At 45.4% G+C, this 18339-nt stretch overlaps 3 protein-coding genes across 6 annotated transcripts; 2 read left to right on the top strand and 1 right to left on the bottom strand.

Annotated features, from left to right (window-relative positions):
• Positions 1-388: 388 nt before the first annotated feature.
• On the bottom strand, positions 389-5772 carry LOC143516359 (uncharacterized). Its single transcript, XM_077007911.1, has 9 exons — positions 5102-5772; positions 4864-4939; positions 4611-4749; positions 3733-4402; positions 2716-2770; positions 2302-2557; positions 2035-2159; positions 1799-1910; positions 389-1713 (listed from the first exon to the last, which is right to left on the bottom strand). Exons 1-9 carry the CDS (start codon positions 5410-5412, stop codon positions 1142-1144), a joined length of 2316 nt encoding a protein of 771 aa, XP_076864026.1. The 5' UTR covers positions 5413-5772; the 3' UTR covers positions 389-1141.
• Positions 5706-10265, top strand: pgls (6-phosphogluconolactonase). Of its 4 annotated transcripts, none has more exons than XM_077010024.1 (6): positions 5706-5907; positions 6764-7036; positions 7130-7237; positions 7980-8081; positions 9500-9640; positions 9852-10265. In XM_077010024.1, exons 2-6 carry the CDS (start codon positions 6770-6772, stop codon positions 9996-9998), a joined length of 765 nt encoding a protein of 254 aa, XP_076866139.1. In that variant the 5' UTR covers positions 5706-5907; positions 6764-6769; the 3' UTR covers positions 9999-10265. The 4 variants fall into 4 exon arrangements, with proteins under 4 accessions (XP_076866139.1, XP_076866141.1, XP_076866137.1 ...); XM_077010026.1 differs by having other exon boundaries at positions 5856-5947; XM_077010022.1 differs by having other exon boundaries at positions 5857-6056.
• A 123-nt stretch (positions 10266-10388) lies between these two features.
• On the top strand, positions 10389-18245 carry colgalt1a (collagen beta(1-O)galactosyltransferase 1a). The gene is made up of 12 exons (XM_077010019.1): positions 10389-10741; positions 12790-12900; positions 13100-13217; positions 13447-13581; positions 13690-13894; positions 14047-14166; positions 14441-14517; positions 14745-14851; positions 15033-15165; positions 15278-15405; positions 15512-15718; positions 17003-18245. The coding sequence occupies exons 1-12, from the start codon at positions 10524-10526 to the stop codon at positions 17268-17270; spliced, it is 1827 nt and encodes a 608-aa protein (XP_076866134.1). The 5' UTR covers positions 10389-10523; the 3' UTR covers positions 17271-18245.
• The last annotated feature ends 94 nt before the right edge of the window (positions 18246-18339 follow it).

The following is an 18339-nucleotide window of genomic DNA, read 5'->3' as shown; positions in this document are numbered from 1 at the left end:
CTACGAATATGGCGTGAGGACACAGACTTGTACACAACACCACATGTGCCACAGGGCGCAGTCCTACCATCTCACAGAAGGTGGAGTATTTATCTGATTTAAGGCAGCCATTTTCTTCTGGCAAACCAACTAACCACAAGTAGACGACCTGACAAATGGCATGTAGTTGTAGACTGCTACAGCCTGGTTAATCCCAGTCTTCCTCAGCCAGCCTTCTGGGCAGAGAGCATTCTGACTAGGATGACAAATAACCACAGGAGAAAAAGACTGCTTTGCTGACCTTAAAACTTTTGCCTCATTAATCTATGACAAGTGTTGTAATCGTCAAGTGTTGTAGTCGTCAAGCCACTAAGATATCATCACAAAATTCATTCACAAATACACCATAATCATTCAACAACAATTTATTAGTAAACCAGAAAAAAAACCAATAAAAACCTACTAAAAGGCATAAATGGGATTTAAAAGATTGTATAAGATTGGAAATAATGAGAATAACTTAATTTCTCATTCTACTAACAAATACATGGATTACTTCAAACATTCCTAATTATCAAACGTGGCAAAAAATATAAAAACACTCAGAACTGTGTGTACAGGACAAAGCACCACCACCACCACACCCCTTCTCCTTTTGGCCAGTGCTCATCTTGGCCGTAGGAAGCACGTTTATCCATGAAAATGACTACAGTGCTGACACAACATCTTATTTAACCAGCTATTTCTGACACTTGTTTCCCCAACGTTCAGTAAGCCTGAAACTTCCCATTTAAACTTCTGGGAAGAAAAAAAAAAGTTTACAGGATGGTCACAGTCCAACATCTTTCAGTCTAATCTCTAAGGGCAGGTCTACCAAAAACAAGTGCCCCCGAACTTCCATTCTAATTGTTTTTTGAGTCAGTAGATGTCTATTCTAAGTACAGCATAATGCATGGAAATGAAAGTTTGGTGGTAATTGGCTTTAGATGTACTTTCTAGATGTGGTAGATAGAGATGGGGTTTATAAATGCTTCTTTTTAAAAAGAGCAGGTTCGTTTATACACACGACTTTAAAATTTTCTTCAATGTATGTGCCAACATGCACATTGCACAGTGTCATTCCAACATTAATCCCAGTTACACATTTCATATTGAGATTAGTCTAACTAGTACACTGATGTCTATTTATACCATGTTTATTTGCATACCGTTTCCCACAGTCTACACAGGTATACGGTTTCTCTCCAGTGTGTCTGCGTAGGTGTATATTCAGCGAACTTTTCTGTGAGAAGCTTCTCCCACATTCAACGCAGGTGTAGGGTCTCTCTCCAGAGTGAGTGCGCATGTGTATTTTAAGATACGTTTTCTGAGCAAACCGCTTGCCACACACAGGACAAGCAAACGGCTTCTCTCCGGAGTGTATCCGTAAGTGTACTTTCAAATAGCTCAAGTAGCTAAAGTTTTTTTCACAGAACATACACTGAAACTTCTTCTGCTCCGTCCCTGCCGTGAGGGTCTTGGGAGCGTTCAGGCTGGTGTTAGCTGGATAAAATCCACCAAATTCCTCCGAATTCACATCAGACGAAGTGGCTGCATCTCCCAGCTCTGATGGTCTTGGGACGAAGGTCTGGTCACTTGGCTGTCTCTGCCTCGTGCCATCCAAAGGTATGGTGTACGTGATAAAGTCTTCACCACTCTGGGCTACATCTCCTTCGATGCTAGAGAATGCAGTCCCTTTAAATCAACAATTGAATGTGTATAAGTGGATACTCCCTTTTCAAAGTGACTACATTATTCATTACCTCTTTATTATACATACCCTTTTCGCTACTCCTGGAGTCTGCTTGTAGCTTGCTTTTCCCTGAACAATCTTCAAAGCTTTCGTCCTTGATGATAATCATGTCAGGTTCATCATCCATCAGATCAACTGACTAACGGACATCAACACAATACAAGATTACTACACAATTTCGTCCATAGCCTACAACACAACCACCACTCAAACACTTTGGTTTAAAACAATCACGAGCGGTCCTTCAGTGCATCTATACAAACCTCCAACATGCAAGAGTCCCCTGGCGCCTCGTCCTTTTGGGTCCCGGTCGGTTCCTTTTCTTTCCATAAGTCTATGCACCATTCTTTGCCAAAGACGCCGTCAATGGTGGGACGACGTACGACTTCTGTTAAATGTAGTGTAAATACATTTTTTTACTGGCGAACGATACCAGAAAAGCAATTTACTAACTTTAAACAGAATGAAGATATTAAAGGAGCACATATTTTTTTTTTATCGTTTTAATCTTTTTGGACATTACAACCTACCGTTGGACCCGCTTTCAAACTGCACCCCAGTACTTGCTTGAACACTTCTTCTCGTCGCTTTGAGCTCCTTCTCAAGAAATTCACATTTGTTCTTAAGAGATTGGTTTTCGCTCACTCGCCGCGATATCTCCAGCTTCAATATCGCATGGCTCTGCTCCACAAGTTTACCTATTTCAACTACGGCCGTTTTCGTTAACATTTCCATAATCGACGTTAACTGGGTCTGAAAATGCGAATCACTCACCATCGTTTCCATCGTTTAGAAACCACACCCACGATGTTGCGAGTAAAACCCTCTTCACAATGTTACCGTGCTTATTGTCGGCCGTGCGAGATCTCCTCCAGTTCGTTTATTTCTCTTTTCATTACTTTATTATGAAAGGAAACGCAGAGGGGGATCATGGGAGTCTTTACCGTAAGTCTCGTAGAAGAACACGGCGGCTCCACGTTCGCCCCGTGTGCCTTGCAACTGACCGTCACGGAAAATATATAAATAGCATCAAGTGCGCCATTGTGGGTCGGTTTTAACGGTGTGGTCGTTTTCCGTGGCTTATACTACAGATTATCGTTTAAGTTGACGAACTTGATCAATGACCAGAACCGTCTAATTATTCGATATAAATTGCCCTACGTGGTACTGAGAGGAATCATTTTTAGTGGAATCAATATATTCTGGGCGTAGGGTGTTCGGAGTATGGTTTATTATATCAGATAAGACGTATTGTTGTTGTTAAGGGCATTGTTTCTGCTTTGACCAATATCTTTTTCGTGTCCATAAACAAAACAAAGACATACAAGTCACAAGTTGCTAGTTTGCTTCTGCAAAAATTAAACACTCCATACGCAGTTTGACTATGATGTCTGCTTTAAAATGCAGACTTGTGTACATGGAATACGTAAATCTGATAGTGATTCTGTATCCTGTTGTGACGTATTTAGTGGACTTCCTGTCCAGGATAATTAAAACATTTCAACTCATGCTTGAACTCTCACCCTGTTTCTTATGTTTTAAACCTTACCTTTAAAACCACAGCTTATCTTACAATGTACTCACACTTAACACCCTGTAAATGGTCAGCTGTCAGTAGTCTGCCATATCCTTATCAATCTTCAATTCTTGTCCACCTGCCTGTCTGAATTTTTTTTTCAATGGTCAGTCTGGCTACCCACTCAAGTATTGTCTCTGTTCAAGGGGTCTTTCTTGTGCCCAAACCAGAATTCCTGCCTTGTCACTGGCTAGCTCATTAGGTGGCCTTACCTTCTGCGAAACTGCTTTGTGACAATTCTGTATACAACTCAGACAGATCTCAAAATACTGTTTGCAACACATGTTGCCCATGCCATTACTATTACTAAAAAGTGCTTAAAAAATAAAATAAAATCAGAACATTTATAGCTTGTGTCAGTACCATCGTGCCACAGTCCATTAACTACCTGATGCTACGGTCCTGCTGGCTAGATTCAACACAGAGGCCCGTGGTGGGGTCTGAATGCACGGCCATGTGCTTGTTTAAATTGCATTTCTTTGTAAACCCTTTGCCACATTTGGCACAGACGAAGGGTTTTTCTCCAGTGTGAGTCCTCTGGTGCATGTCCAGCGTGCACTTCTGTATGAATCCCTTCCCGCAGTGCACGCAGCGGTACGGCTTCTCCCCCGTGTGCGTGCGCTGATGGGTGTACAGGTGCCCCTTCTGCGCGTACCTCTTGCCGCAGAGCGTGCACCTGAACGGCTTCTCGCCCGTGTGACTGCGCTCGTGGATCTCCAGCTGGCTGAAGCACTTGAAGCGCTTGGCACAGTGCGGGCAGGCGAACCGTTTCTCCGCCGCCCGCCCGGAGGCCGCCCGAGTCCTCGTGGGCTTCGGCGACGGGAAGCTCTGCGATGTGCCGCAGTGCGTCCTGCCTATCGTAGAGCTCGACGGGGCTTGTGCAAACGGCCTCGTCTGGACACGTGAACTGTTGTCAAGTGCGATTTTGTCCAGCGTGTTGGCTGAAGAAGCGGTCTTCACAACTTGGGCTCCCTGGTCAGTAGTGTCGTCGGCCACACGCAGAGTGGATGATATTTCTTCTGGACTACTACAGCCAATCACACACGCTACCGTAACTGGGAAGAAATAATGACATTTATCACAAACTAAAGTAAAGCAAATAATGCAGCTGTTATGTTAGTTTCAGATCAAATTCAATGATTGATTTCCTGCAATTACAATAACTGACATAAAATACGCAGCACTGATCCGAATCCTTCCAGAAACAGCACTATTGATCCTGCAGTGCCATATGGTGCCATCACAAAGGTGGAGGGGACTTACTCTCCTCCCTCGGTATTGTCTCTCCACCCTCAGAACTCCACAGATCCACTCCGTTAGGCTCCTGTTTGATGGTGATTTCGATGGGGAGTTTGTCCGCGTGGCGCTGTTGCAGAAAGACACATTGTGTCTCTCCATCAGCCTATATGACAATATAAACCATTGAAATTGTTAGTTTATTTGGACAGTGCAGTCCACACATGAAATTTCAAGAATGTTCTGCAAGTCAGTACCGTCATTTGCAAAGCAAACGTACATGGTTCTTTCGGGTAAATCCAGATGGTTCCCCCAAACTGGAATCGCACCTGTTCAACTCTTCCAAGTTATTCTCTCTACACAAATTAAAACAATCTTAAAACCACTGAGGGTAAATCAATCCCTGTGACAAAGATGCAATTGTACAGAACTGCAGTTGCAAAACTGCATTAGGCTGTCCCAGACAACGGACAGTATGAAGAAAAAAAAAGAAATAAGGCCTATGAAAACAGAACTACCTTTTAACGCGTGTTTGGTTGTCTGTCCTGGGACAAAATTCAACAGGGAAACGCTGTCCCTGTACTGATTTGAGTACAATGTGTTCACCGTTTCCAGCCTCCTGGTTCTTTACATTTGGCGACAGCATCTGCTCCATCATGTGCAGTCTTTTCCTCAGAGAGTCAATTTCATGGTGACTGCGCGACACTTCGGACCGCAGTATCTTGCATTCTATGTCGACAAGTTTACTTATCTCTAACACGGCTGTTTTCGCTAATGTTTCCATAATGGCAGCTAACTGAGTCTGAAAAGCGGAAAGAGTCGTTAGCATCTCTCAATTCTTTAAAAATAAGATAGCAGATAAAAAAAACGCAATTGTGCTAGCTAGGGTAATAATCTCGTACAGATTTAAAACAATCTGCCACGCTATGCGCAACGATCTAGCGATTGTAAAAGTTGTTTTGGTCACTTGTGCAGTCCCTCCTCTTCGCACCTTCCTCTTATTTAGCGTGTCAGTGCCATAGAAAAATAACAAGGAAGAGAATTTCTAGGCATCAGTAGCCATCAGATCGTTAAAATGTAAATGTCTATGGTCAGTACACAGACTTGTCTTAGCAAGGCACTATCATCGCCATCTACTGAAGCGGAGCATAGAAACGAGACGCTCAACGAGAACCAGAAAGACTACAACTACCATCATGCATCAGAATAAAGTCGTCCGTTTCCAGTCCGCTGATTGGATGTTGTGACGTCGCCTGAGGAAGCGAGAGGCGGGAACAGAGACGGGAAACTTCCGTCAGGTTTCAAGCTGAGCAAATATTCCAGGGTAAATGTAGCTAGTAAAAATATTGAAACGTAAATTTCTGGTAGGACTTGTAAAGGTGTCGTGTTTTGATGTTTACGTTTGACCACGCGTTTCATACCCAGCTAATATTAAGTTGCGTGGTCATGTCATGGTTTTGCGATGCTCAACCTGTAAGTCCTGTGTAGTCCAGACTAGACGTCTCTCAGCGCATTGACTCAGCGCTGGGGATGAAGGCGGATGATATTCCTGCTCGTCTAAACAAGACAGATAATTTTATGTTTCAAATGTTTCATTCTGCGGGCACTGTAACTGTTTAATCTAGACCACATTTGTTATATTTGAGTTCACTTCCTCCATTACTGTTACAGGGTTGCCAACTTTTGACGTTCGCTTTGACGTTTAACCTGGAGCCGGTGGCGAGTGTATTTTGTTGAGCGGGGGGGGGGGGGGGGGGTGGCGAACGTAAAATGGACACAGATTCAGTGTTATATCGCCGGTGGATGGCGCCAGAGCTAGCGAACTAGTAACGTATTGAATCATATATGTGGATCTGAGGTAAATAAACTGGATATTTTTTTTTCGGCGTGAGATATCGGAAGTGTGGCGTGAGAGCGTGTGAAAACGGTCAAATGCGTGTGTCTCACGCTCAATGCGTGAGAGTTGGCAACCCTGACTGTTAAGCACACCAGACTCTTGTAACCCATTTTCTCCCAAAATATTACAAACCTAATGTCCTATTCATTACCTAATGTGTCTTTATTGGATAGATACAAGTTTGTCAAACGGCCATTGCTGACCCTTAAAATGGTCAGTGTGCAAAAATATATATATATATATATATATATATATCTAGTGTCTCTTCCTGCTGTTATTTCAGGTGACAATGTCGGGCAGAAGAGTGCTAGTTTTTCCTTCAGCAGTGGAGCTTGGGCCAGCCTTGGCACAACTGGTCACCTCCCGGGCAGCGAGGGCCCTGGCTAGTGGTTCTGACTGTTTTTCCCTGGGTCTCTCTGGGGGAAGTCTGGTATCCATTCTAAGTAAGGAGCTGCCTGCGGTACCAAACCTCGACTGTAGCCGGTGGCTGGTGGGCTTCTGTGATGAAAGATTCGTTCCTGAGGATGACCCTGAGAGCACCTACGGACTTTACAAGGTAACCGGGGAGTGAGTGTTCACTTCAGGATTCATGAATAAGGTTAATGTGAACACTACGTGTTATATAGAGGTCTCTTCTGTTCTCTCTTAGAATCAGTTCTTCACAAAAGTCAACATTCCAGAGGAGAGGATTTTAGCAATAGATCCCTCCTTACCTGTGCAGGAGTGTGCCGAAGACTATGCAGGAAAACTCCGTAAGGTACTCTGACCCAGAAAGATAAAAGACATTCAGTAATCAAATATGTAATATTCATTGATCAGCAAATAAACGTTTAAATTGGCATCAATATGGCTTGTACATGAGACCGTAGCAAATCATTTAGCATCCTTTATTTTTGTTTATTTGGTTTTTTTTTTGTTTTTTATACAGTTTTTTTAATGTAAAACAAGTTCCAGTAAGGAAAACTCCAGAGCACGTCCCGATTGGTCAGGAGATTATGTCAGTACAGTGGGGCCACATATGACAATAGCCATCAGAGATTTTGACCTGCTGACTTTACAGTCACAGTATTTAGTGGTCCCAGATTTAATTGAAATTGGACATAAAGTATAAGAACGGTGAAACTGCGGAGTCTTGTTGATCTGGTTCAGTCTGGGTTTCTCCTATGGAAGTCTTCTGTCCTCTTCAAGAACATGTCCACAGGCCTGGCTTCTCCCCATGCTTTCAGGTTTATTAAATTCACTCTTTCACTTTCTTTGGCAATACATGAAAGGTAAACAAGAAATTATGAAAGAAATGTTATTTTTGTTGTCGATAATGTCAAATAATTGTTTTGCTGTACTTGGATCACAAACGTCTAGTCTGATCAGTAATATATTTGTTTGTTTTGTCAGTGGGATATGCAGCACTTCTTTATCTCATATTTGTCATAGTTTTCATCCTCTAGTTGTGAATATTTGTCATATTTGTCATCTTCTAGTAATGACTGATGTCCCTGCAGGCATTCAATACAGAAGAAATGCCAGTGTTTGATATGTTGTTGCTTGGCATGGGACCTGATGGACATACATGCTCCCTCTTCCCAGACCATGTTTTACTGCAGGTGAGGCCATATGTTATGTCGGGTTGTGTGTGTGTGTGTGTGTGTGTGTGTGTGTGTGTGTGTGTGTGTGTGTGTGTGAGTGAGATTGACATTGACATTGACATTCCTGGGAGATGTCATTCCTCCAGTTTAGGGGTCATCTCCACTGTGAAAACCCTGATTTCAGCCTCACATTCCAGTGTTTTGTCCTGTGTAATTCTCCACCTTCTGTATTCCTTCCAGAAGGGGTCTAGCTCAAATGCCTTGTACACGTTCCTGTATGTGATCTCTCTATGTATGTGATTTGGCGGCAAATGTAGTCCAGAATGAATCCTTTCCATTAAGGGCTGAATGTGGATAAACAGTCCATGTGCTGTGATGAAAACATTAGTATCTGTGTGGAGTAATGCTTCACCTGCTCTGTACTCTGTGTGTAGTCCCTCTCGCCCTAAACCACACCCTTACCTCACTGTTTTTGTTGGGTAGGCCTACAGCACGTAATTACCCACTAAGCTAATGTGGGTAAACTACGGTATAGACAGAAATATCTCTGCTGCCTGCCAAAATGTATTTTACAACTTCAAGATCCAAACAAGTATTTGGTGTTTTATGCTTGAATATTTTATAGTAAAGGTTTACATTTGTTCACATACTTCAACAATGGTTGGAAACATCAATTTGTACCATCTTGTTAGTGCCAATTCGTTTCCACTTGCACAAGGACGTCCTATATGTGTATTAGTTTAAATGTGGCCAGGTGTAGAAGGAGGGAATCACACAAACCAGACAGCTCTAAGATTAATGTGGGGCTTTTATTTCCCGACTGATCCCCAAAAGGAAACAGCATTAACTTTGTTTGATTTGAATATTTAAATTAACAACTAAAATTAACAAGTACTTCGGGACAAAAAAAGAAAGACAACAGTAGTGGACTGTTCATTCAAAAAATTACAGACAGCCTCTTTAACGGAAGGACACACACTCCAGTGGACAGTCTTATCTCCCCTCTAAATCAAACAAAGATACATCTATATCAATAAAACTCATTTTTACATTGTTACCACATAAACATTTAATAAAACTTTGTTGAAACACTTACGCCGACACACTACTTCACGTTTTACAGAGAGGCGGTTGGTGATACTTATTAACGTCTCTGTCCGTTACAGTTTCAGTTAGGCTCTCGTGCTGGGTGATGTCATACGTGCAATTTCATACATGCACGAGAAACTGGCCTATACTACCTCTCAACAGTGCCACCTATTGGATACTTAAAATAGCATACGAGGCAAAGGAGAGAACGATGACCATTTCATATGGAAATAATAACTTTATTATTCACCTGGCTACATAAAGTTAATCAAAAAATACCAGAATACGCCTCCTTCATTTTGCCCCGGTTCCTTGTTAACTCATGACCTGTGTCCTTTAATGAACAGGAATGCCAAAAGATAGTGGCCCCCATCAGTGACTCCCCCAAGCCGCCCCCCCAGCGCGTCACCCTGACCCTGCCCGTAGTGAACGCCGCGCGCTGCGTGATCTTCGTGTCAACCGGGGCCAGCAAAGCGCCTGTGCTCAAGGCAAGTTAAAAGATACGCTTGGGTCCAAGACTTCATATACATTAACAATATACATCTGACAAAAAAACGCATATTTAAAGTCTGCCAACTGCTCATCTATTCTCCCCAAATTACGGGTTTCGTGTACAACGAATGTAATGAAATCTGCTGTGTGGTCTACACGCTGTGTATAAATAAACCTGATGCCTTCACGTTTTCCTCTGGCCCCCAGCGAGTGCTGGAGGGTGGCGAGAGCGCGCCTCCGCCTGCCGCGCGCGTCACGCCCGCGCACGGAGAGCTGTTGTGGCTGGTGGACGAGCCCGCGGCGGCATCCCTCACTGTGGACGTGGAAAGACCCGGCCCCGGTGCCCATTTATGAGGAGGACAACCTGGAGACTAAGACCATGCTAACTGCGTCCATGTCACTCATAAACCTACCAAAAACCCCGCATGTTCGTGGTGCTTAACGGTTCATGGAAAACACGTTATGAGTATGTTAACTGATTTAGTATTTTGCAAGTTGATACACTTCCTACATGAGAGGACCTGGGGAAGTGACCATAAATTATGTAATCCGAGAGCACGGTAAATTTTCTGTGCGGTGTATTTTCTCTTAAAATTCATTCCATTAAACAGTGAAAACTAATTTCTGTCTTGGGTTTCGTGTGCTGTTGCTTCGTGGTGTGTGAGAGTCGCGAGTTAAAATAACCTCCCCTTTAAACGTCCCCTTTAATCGTGTCTTCGCTGTTCCCGCTGCGTTGTCGCTGGGTAGAATTTTTGTCGGTCGATTTTTTAAATGAAATATACTATTTGCTGGTCAGTTCTCACTTCGCCACATGAAGTTGGGACATTGCAGTACCTAGCACTTTATTATTAAAGTAACTTTTAACCTGTTTCCTCTGCAATGTTCACAGTTATTTCCTTTCTGTCGTCGCTGTTGACCCTTTTGAACACTGGACCAGTTCTGGGATACTTTCACGAAGAGCGCTGGAGCCCAGAATCTCCTGTGTTGGCTCCAAGGGTGCTGATAGCTTTAATCTGCCGAAACTCGGGACATTCTTTACCCCATTTCCTCGGAGCTATAGAGCGGCTGAATTATCCGAAGGATCGAATTGCTCTTTGGTAAGAGGTCTGACAGATTTTTCCTTTCTGGCAAGTTTTTACTATTAGGTATAAGAACCAGCGTGAGTAAACCGTTGTACTGATGCTACCTTACTCTTCTGCGCTTTCGCCTTGTTTCCAGTACATACAAGGACAGTACAGTATGCAAACGCATTAGTTTAAACCAGAAATCTAATAAGATTGACTCGCACTGTAATAAAATACAAGCTTTAGTTATTTGGTGGTCGTGCTATCTTTCAAATAATTTATTTTCTCAATATTAAAGTAAAATAATTGCCTTGAGAACTATTCATGATACATCTATCATTGGGGGTTGGGGGTTACTTGTATAGGCCTGTTCGCAGCGTACGCTGTTCACGGATGTACTGAAGTTACGTCGACGCTACAAGTATCATTTGGTTTTTTTCATGTCGGTTGCCTGTAGCCACTCATGTTTACCACACATAATTAATTGTCCTACAACCAGTGTTTGTAGTTTACATATTTCACGTGTGAAATTAGAGAACACTCGGCATCTTTTTTTCTGCATCGCCACGGTGTGAAGAAAACCGACAGAGCGTGCTGTAACCTCGTTCATCCAAGTGCTCTTCGTGTCTTACGTTGGTTTGAGAAGTTCTGTTTGAATTTCCTTCTTACCCACAGTTGAAAAATTTCCAGCCCGGGCCGTTAGATGTATAGTGTGGATCCCTGATTTCTCACTGAAACGTGCTGCTTTAATTCATTACCAGGCGTTACTGTCATTTTCACTTGTTAACGTGTCTTTAACGTTCTCAGAGTCTCGAGTTTGTGCTTCTGTTTCATGTCAGTTAATTTTTAATGAAGATATTTTAGACAGGGAAATATGTCCTCAGCAAACAAAACATAAACCTTAAGCTGACACGTATAATATTTAGTTAGTAGGCTACTGCTATGGCTTCAGAAGGTCTCTTCTGTCGGAGGGGGCACCCAGATCTAGGAGGGGGGGGGTTGCAGAGTAGATCTAGGAGGGGAAGGGGGGGTTGCAGAGTGCTGGGATTTGCAAACATCTGTCCAGTTGCAGCTGTGTGTACTGGAAGAAGAAAGGAACCAGCCTCCAGAGAGTTTCTCAACATCCTGATCCTGGATCCGGTTCCCCCATTTACTAACTTGTTCCAGTTACCACACTAGAAGAGTAGAGCTGACCCAGAAACAGTGCGGTGGGGAGTTTTTCCTCAATGCCCATACGACCTGCCATTGTCCGGCCCGGTGAATGGCCAGCAGTGCAGTAGAGGTATCGGTTACTGCGTGTGCTTAGAAAAGTAATTTACTCCAGGAAGCCTGTGTGAGGAGATATGCTATAAAAAGGTACTAAAGTTCAGCTTCAACATCCTGAGCAGCCACAGTGTTGTTTAGATCCTAATAAACTCAATAAAAACCGGGGGGGGGGGGGGCACATACTTGTTCAGTTGTTGTGATGCCACAGTCCAGAGCCACAGAGTTCCCATCAACACGAGTGTTATCTGATACCTGCTTGGAGAGCTACTCCATAGCATCATGGTGCAGCTGTCCTGTTAATGCACCAGAATACCCAACTCACCCCAGACGTAGCCGGAGCGATCGGCGATGTCCGGCTGCACCGAAATAACACGCCGCGCTCACACGGGGCTCATGGACGTTTGTTCATTCTCCAGCACAGATCTTTCGCTCAGCACTTTCACTTCTCATATGGTCAGCACTCTTTATTTCTTGTTACAAAGAGTTCCTTTCTGTTGCACGTCAGCGTGTCCTCATTGTGTAATGGAGCCGCCGATCTCTCGCACACCAAAGAGCTTTTCTCTCGTTCGCCACTTCATCTTACACCTGTTCCAGCCTTCACGTTTGATCCTTGCTCACCTGTGCAAGGGAACACAAGCACGTTGATATGTAACACCTGCTGCGTGGAGCTTTTGTTGAAAGGGCTTGCTGCACGTCGGTGAGATACACTTTATATAGTGGCCGCTTAGTCTGGCGTACCGGAATGAAAACCCTCGAACAAATGTTCCCTGACAAAAAGTGTGACGTCCGTTCGTGTCTACTTTCACGCCGAACAGGGTTGCGACGGACCACAATGTCGACAACACTACACACCTGCTCCGTGATTGGCTCATCAGTGTCCAGAAACTGTACCACTACGTGGAGTGGAGACCAAAGGAGGAGCCCAGGTGAGTCAAGCTACACCAGCTCCATCTTATTGGAGTGCGTAGGCCCGGCTTCTTCTCAGTGGAGATGCTTGGCTCAGCTGTAGGGAACCTGTTGCTTAGTCCTTATAAGGTCATGTTTTGCTGAAAGATAAAGAACCTCGTATAAACCGATGTCTTTTCGTACCTCCTACCCCTTCTCCTCCTCCTCCATCGTCACCAGTGCCTACACCGACGAGGACGGACCCAAGCACTGGTCAAACGAGCGCTACGCCCATCTGATGAAACTGCGACAGGCCGCTCTGGATGCCGGGCGAGATATGTGGGCCGATTACATGATGGTGGGTATCTGGTCTCCCGCGTCTACCCAACGCATGACACGTCCACACCCAAAGGATCCCAGAAGGGATTTAGAAAGCAGTCCACCAGTGATGAACCCTTCTTCTCCTGTCTCCTGTCCTTTGTAGGAATTTCCGTACGTCCTGTCTAGATGTAGAGGTCTTGTAGTGTCCTCTTTCTGTCCTTCTTTGATCGACCGTGTATCCAACGTGTTTTCGCCTGTGCCGACAGTTCGTTGACTGTGACAATCTCCTGACCAATCGGGACGTGCTCTGGAGGCTGATGCGTGAGAACAAGACCATCGTTGCGCCCATGATGGAGTCGCGAGCAGCCTATTCCAATTTCTGGTGTGGAATGACTGCCGAGGTGTGTGTGTGTGTGTGTTTCCATTATGAATCCACGTAAATGATTCTGTGTACGGATGAGAATGCGTGAGTCTAGACCCCCACTGACCCTTCCTCCCTGCTCCCCCAGGGCTACTACAAGCGCACCCCCGCCTACCTCCCCATGCGTAAGCAGCTACGTCGGGGCTGCTTCCCCGTCCCCATGGTACACTCCACCTTCCTGGTGGACCTTCGCAAGGCGGCGTCGCGGCTCCTCGCCTTCCACCCGCCGCACCCCGAGTACAGCTGGGCCTTCGACGACATCATCGTCTTCGCCTTCTCCGCCAGAATGGCGGGTGCGTCGTGGTCACCGGGGATGGTTGCCGTGGGGGCCGTGGGAGATGGTCATCGTAAATGGTGGATTCAGACTCTCCCCAAATGGAAGAAGATTTTGCCTCCTGTCTGTATTCTCACTACCACCGTTTTCCGTTTTGTCTTTTCGGCTCAGACGTGCAGATGTATGTTTGTAACCGCGAGACGTACGGCTTCCTGCCTGTGCCCCTGCGCTCCCATAACACCCTGAAGGACGAGACAGACAGCTTCACTCACACTCTGCTCGAGGTCAATGGTGAGTTTGTGGACTGACGTTGAGGCATATTGACTGGTATACCTTGGGTTTGGGGCTACCTGGGGCTTCAGGTTCCTCTGATGTCGTGCTGCCTCTGGTGTCGTGCTGCCTCTGGTGTCGTGCTGCCTCTGGTGTCGTGCTGCCTCTGGTGTCGTGCTGCCTCTGGTGTCGTGCTGCCTCTGGTGTCCTGCTGCCTCTGGTGTCGTGCTGCCTCTGGTGTCTTTCTGCCCTCGGGCCTCACCACACCTGGTCACTTTGTTCTGTTCCCTCACAGTGCGCAATCCCCACGTGGAGCCTTCCAGGTACCTTCCCGCTCCTGTCAAGAAACCGGACAAGATGGGCTTTGATGAGGTGCGTGTTGGCCTTGTTGTGGTTGGCTTGTACTGTGGCAGTCCCAGATCTCTGTGTGTTAAAGCACGGACGATCATCTGGACCTGCTGTTTCTACAGATGATTGATTCAGAGTTAACATGTGTAGGTGGAGGCTCAGAACTGTCGCCCTTAGCTGGAGTAGCTGGTGACGGAGGAGCTGGATATTAAAGGTTGTGTGTGTGTGTGTGTGTGTGTGTGTGTGCACAGATATTCATGATAAATCTCCAGCGGCGGGCAGATCGGAGGGAGCGAATGCTCAGAGCTCTACGTGAACAGGAGATCGACTGCAAGATTGTGGCTGCCGTCGATGGCAAGTAAGTTCTGCATACTTCATTTTCTTGTTCTCAACAAGGCAAGTCATTTAGGGGAAAAAAATTCCATAATTTAAAAATGCTGGCCTGGCAAGCAGAAGAAACTACTCGAAAAGAAGATAAAAAATGTAAATATAAACAACAAACATAAAACAGTGGCGCATTACTCCGCTGTTTTGAGCAGAGCCATGAACGTGAGTGAGATCCAGAGCATGGGGATTCATATGCTGCCGGGCTATAGTGACCCGTACCACGGCCGACCCCTCACCAAGGGCGAGCTGGGCTGCTTCCTCTCCCACTACAACATATGGAAAGAGGTGGGGACGTGGAGCTTGTAAACACATACCCAAAGGCATGGTGTGTGTGTGTGTGTGTGTGTGTGTGTGTGTGAGGAGCCAATCACCTTCACCTTGATTCGTCCGTGCACAGATTGTGGAGCGCGGCCTCAAGACCTCCCTGGTGATTGAAGACGACCTGCGTTTTGAGATCTTCTTCAAGCGGCGTCTGCACAACCTGTTGAGGGAGGTGGAGAGTGAAGGCCTGGACTGGGACCTCATGTGAGCTATCGCATTTCCCAGAAGCCCTTTAGAGATCAGCGCTCACAATCTGATTGGGTAGATCTGTATGGATCTTTCTTAATCCTCTTGTGTGGGTCTTTTTCAGTTATATAGGTAGGAAGAGAATGCAAGTGGACCATCCAGAGAAAGCCGTACGCAACATCCACAACCTGGTGGAGGCAGACTACTCCTACTGGACACTGGGTTATATGATGTCCTTGCAAGGTGCCAAAAAGCTCCTGAGAGCAGAACCCCTCTCAAAGATGCTGCCAGTGGACGAGTTCCTTCCTATTATGTTCAACAAACATCCCGTGTGAGTTCAGCAGTTGGAGGGAGACCTCCATCCTTGCGTTCACGTTCACATTCACTTTTCACATTCAAATGTACTTTTCACATTCGCATTCACAGGTCACTTATTACCAGCTCAGTGCTGACCACAGAACTGGTAGGGATGAGTCAGAATTTATGACACATGACTCACTGAATCACAGTGACTCCCAGCTGGGTGTTCAGTGTGAGAGAAACGGAGACATCTCAGTACACAGTACATGTTACACAGAGATACAGAGACATCTCAGTACACCGTACATGTTACACAGAGATACAGACACATCTCAGTACACAGTACATGTTACACAGGGATACAGAGACATCTCAGTACACCATACATGTTACACAGAGATACAGAGACATCTCAGTACACAGTACATGTTACACAGAGATACAGAGACATCTTAGTACACAGTACATGTTACACAGAGATACAGAGACATCTTAGTACACAGTACATGTTACACAGAGATACAGAGACATCTCAGTACACAGTACATGTTACACAGAGATACAGAGACATCTCAGTACACCGTACATGTTACACAGAGATACAGACATCTCAGTACATGTTACACAGAGATACAGAGACATCTCAGTACACCGTACATGTTACACAGAGATACAGAGACATCTCAGTACACAGTACATGTTACACAGAGGTACAGAGACATCTCAGTACACCGTACATGTTACACAGAGAAACAGAGACATCTCGGTACACCGTACATGTTACACAGAGAAACAGAGACATCTCAGTACACAGTACATGTTACACAGAGGTACAGAGACATCTCAGTACACCGTACATGTTACACAGAGAAACAGAGACATCTCAGTACACAGTACATGTTACACAGAGATACAGAGACATCTCAGTACACAGTACATGGTACACAGTAATGGGCGCTGAAGGTCAGTGTGATTCACTCTCTGGAAATGCACAGCTGTGGAAGGCGAAGTTGTTCCAGGCTGAGAATACAAGCGATACTTGTGTATATAAATACTGATGCTATGTTCAATAGCAAGAAAAAATAAAGTTTTGTTTTGGAATAAAGTTTTTTTTTTTTTTTTTTTAAATAAAGTTTGGTTTTGGAGTAAAATATAATACATAACTCTTTAAATGACATGGCCGCATCACTTGGCAAGTCAAACCTTGGCTTCGTTTTAGGTGTAGCTGAAGGCCGAATGCAAAAGTCTTAGCAAGTTATTAATATGGTTTAAAATGTGAGCCATCCTGTGTGACACGGCTTTGCTGCGTTTTCAGATCCGACTACATGGAGCAGTTTGAGAGGAGGGACTTGAGGGCGTTCTCGTCCGAGCCTCTGCTGGTCTTCCCCACGCACTACACGGGCGAGTCGGGCTACATCAGCGACACGGAGACGTCCACGGTGTGGGACAACGAGACCATGCGCACGGACTGGGACAGGAAACGCTCGCGCAAGACACACGAGCAGGCCAAGATCAGCACGGAGGCGCAGAACTCGGATGTGATGCACTCGCCCCTGGACCGCGCCGCACGGGACGAGCTATGAGTGACGCTGTTAAACACACACACACACACACACATCCCACCAGAGCCGTGCATTAAGCACTTTTTGGAGAGAGCGCTGTCGTGAGATTTGATGAGATTACTTTTTCTTCATTATTCTGTGGGACATTGGTGTTTCTGCGCTTTGACCGACCAAAGAATAATCTGGACGTTTTCTTTTCTTTCAGTGCTTTTTTTTTTCTCGTTTCTTCCTGCGCTGAACCTCTGTGCCTTAATCTCTCGAGATCAGAGGAGTCCAGCCTCAGCCCCGAATATCTGCTGACTCTCACACCTGAACCAGCCAAATCAAGACCTGCGGTGCCATTTGAATATTAGCTCTGCATATGCTGGAGCTAAACTCTGCACGAACAGCAGATATCCAGGCCTGGAGCTGGGTGTGGATCACCTTTCCCTGTATCAGAACAAGGACGCTGTGTCCTGGTGATCCACTGGCTGCTCTGTCTGCCGCAAGCATAGGAATGATCACCTTCTTCCTGCAGTGCCCTGTTCTGTGCGGTCGCCATTATTAGTAATGTTATCAAATGAAAAGGACTGGCAGACATGTTTATGTGCATGATGGTCAGCTGTTGGTTTGTTTGTTTTTTCTTCTTTTTTTCATCGTTATGTATATTGTTGCCGTCTGACTGAATGGTTCGATCAGAGTGAAAAACCTCGTGCAGCTGTACGTTCCGAAAGATTGTGGAATTCCCACACAAATTCCACACAGCCGCAAATATGTCTGCGGAGGGGAGACTGCCACACGCGTGGTTTTTTCTGGAGACTCGCGTGAAATGCACGGTTGGCGAGGACAGGCACTCCTGGTCCTGCTCCCGCGTCCCCCGGGGCTGCTGCGGTCCGTTCCGGCTCACGCACCCGCCGCTTCTGTTCCCAACCCCATTACGAGACCAACCGCAGCTGTTCTGACGTGCTCATGATGTGCCATTGGAATGTAAATTTAAATACAAAGTGTTCCAAGTGATGTCATTCGTAGTTGTGTCTTCATTAATGACGCCGTTCGACCCAAAGACACCACTGTCGCGGTTATTATAGATTTATAGATTTGTAGCAGATTG

This window comes from Brachyhypopomus gauderio, chromosome 6, assembly GCF_052324685.1.
Source record: "Brachyhypopomus gauderio isolate BG-103 chromosome 6, BGAUD_0.2, whole genome shotgun sequence".
NCBI lineage: Eukaryota > Metazoa > Chordata > Actinopteri > Gymnotiformes > Hypopomidae > Brachyhypopomus > Brachyhypopomus gauderio.
This window is presented reverse-complemented; position numbering and strand designations above follow the sequence as displayed.

Coding starts and splice junctions, on each gene's coding strand:
- pgls (XM_077010022.1), top strand. CDS start 5,976: ATGTTTACGTTTGACCACGCGTTTCATACCCAGCTAATATTAAGTTGC. Junction 8,082..9,499: donor CAGACCATGTTTTACTGCAG/GTGAGGCCATAT, acceptor TTTAATGAACAG/GAATGCCAAAAGATAGTGGC. Junction 9,641..9,851: donor GCAAAGCGCCTGTGCTCAAG/GCAAGTTAAAAG, acceptor TCTGGCCCCCAG/CGAGTGCTGGAGGGTGGCGA.
- colgalt1a (XM_077010019.1), top strand. CDS start 10,524: ATGTTCACAGTTATTTCCTTTCTGTCGTCGCTGTTGACCCTTTTGAAC. Junction 13,895..14,046: donor CTTCTCCGCCAGAATGGCGG/GTGCGTCGTGGT, acceptor TTTTCGGCTCAG/ACGTGCAGATGTATGTTTGT. Junction 14,167..14,440: donor CACTCTGCTCGAGGTCAATG/GTGAGTTTGTGG, acceptor GTTCCCTCACAG/TGCGCAATCCCCACGTGGAG.
- LOC143516359 (XM_077007911.1), bottom strand. CDS start 5,412: ATGCTAACGACTCTTTCCGCTTTTCAGACTCAGTTAGCTGCCATTATG. Junction 4,750..4,863: donor GATTTACCCGAAAGAACCAT/GTACGTTTGCTT, acceptor ATTGTCATATAG/GCTGATGGAGAGACACAATG. Junction 1,714..1,798: donor CTCCAGGAGTAGCGAAAAGG/GTATGTATAATA, acceptor GTTGATTTAAAG/GGACTGCATTCTCTAGCATC.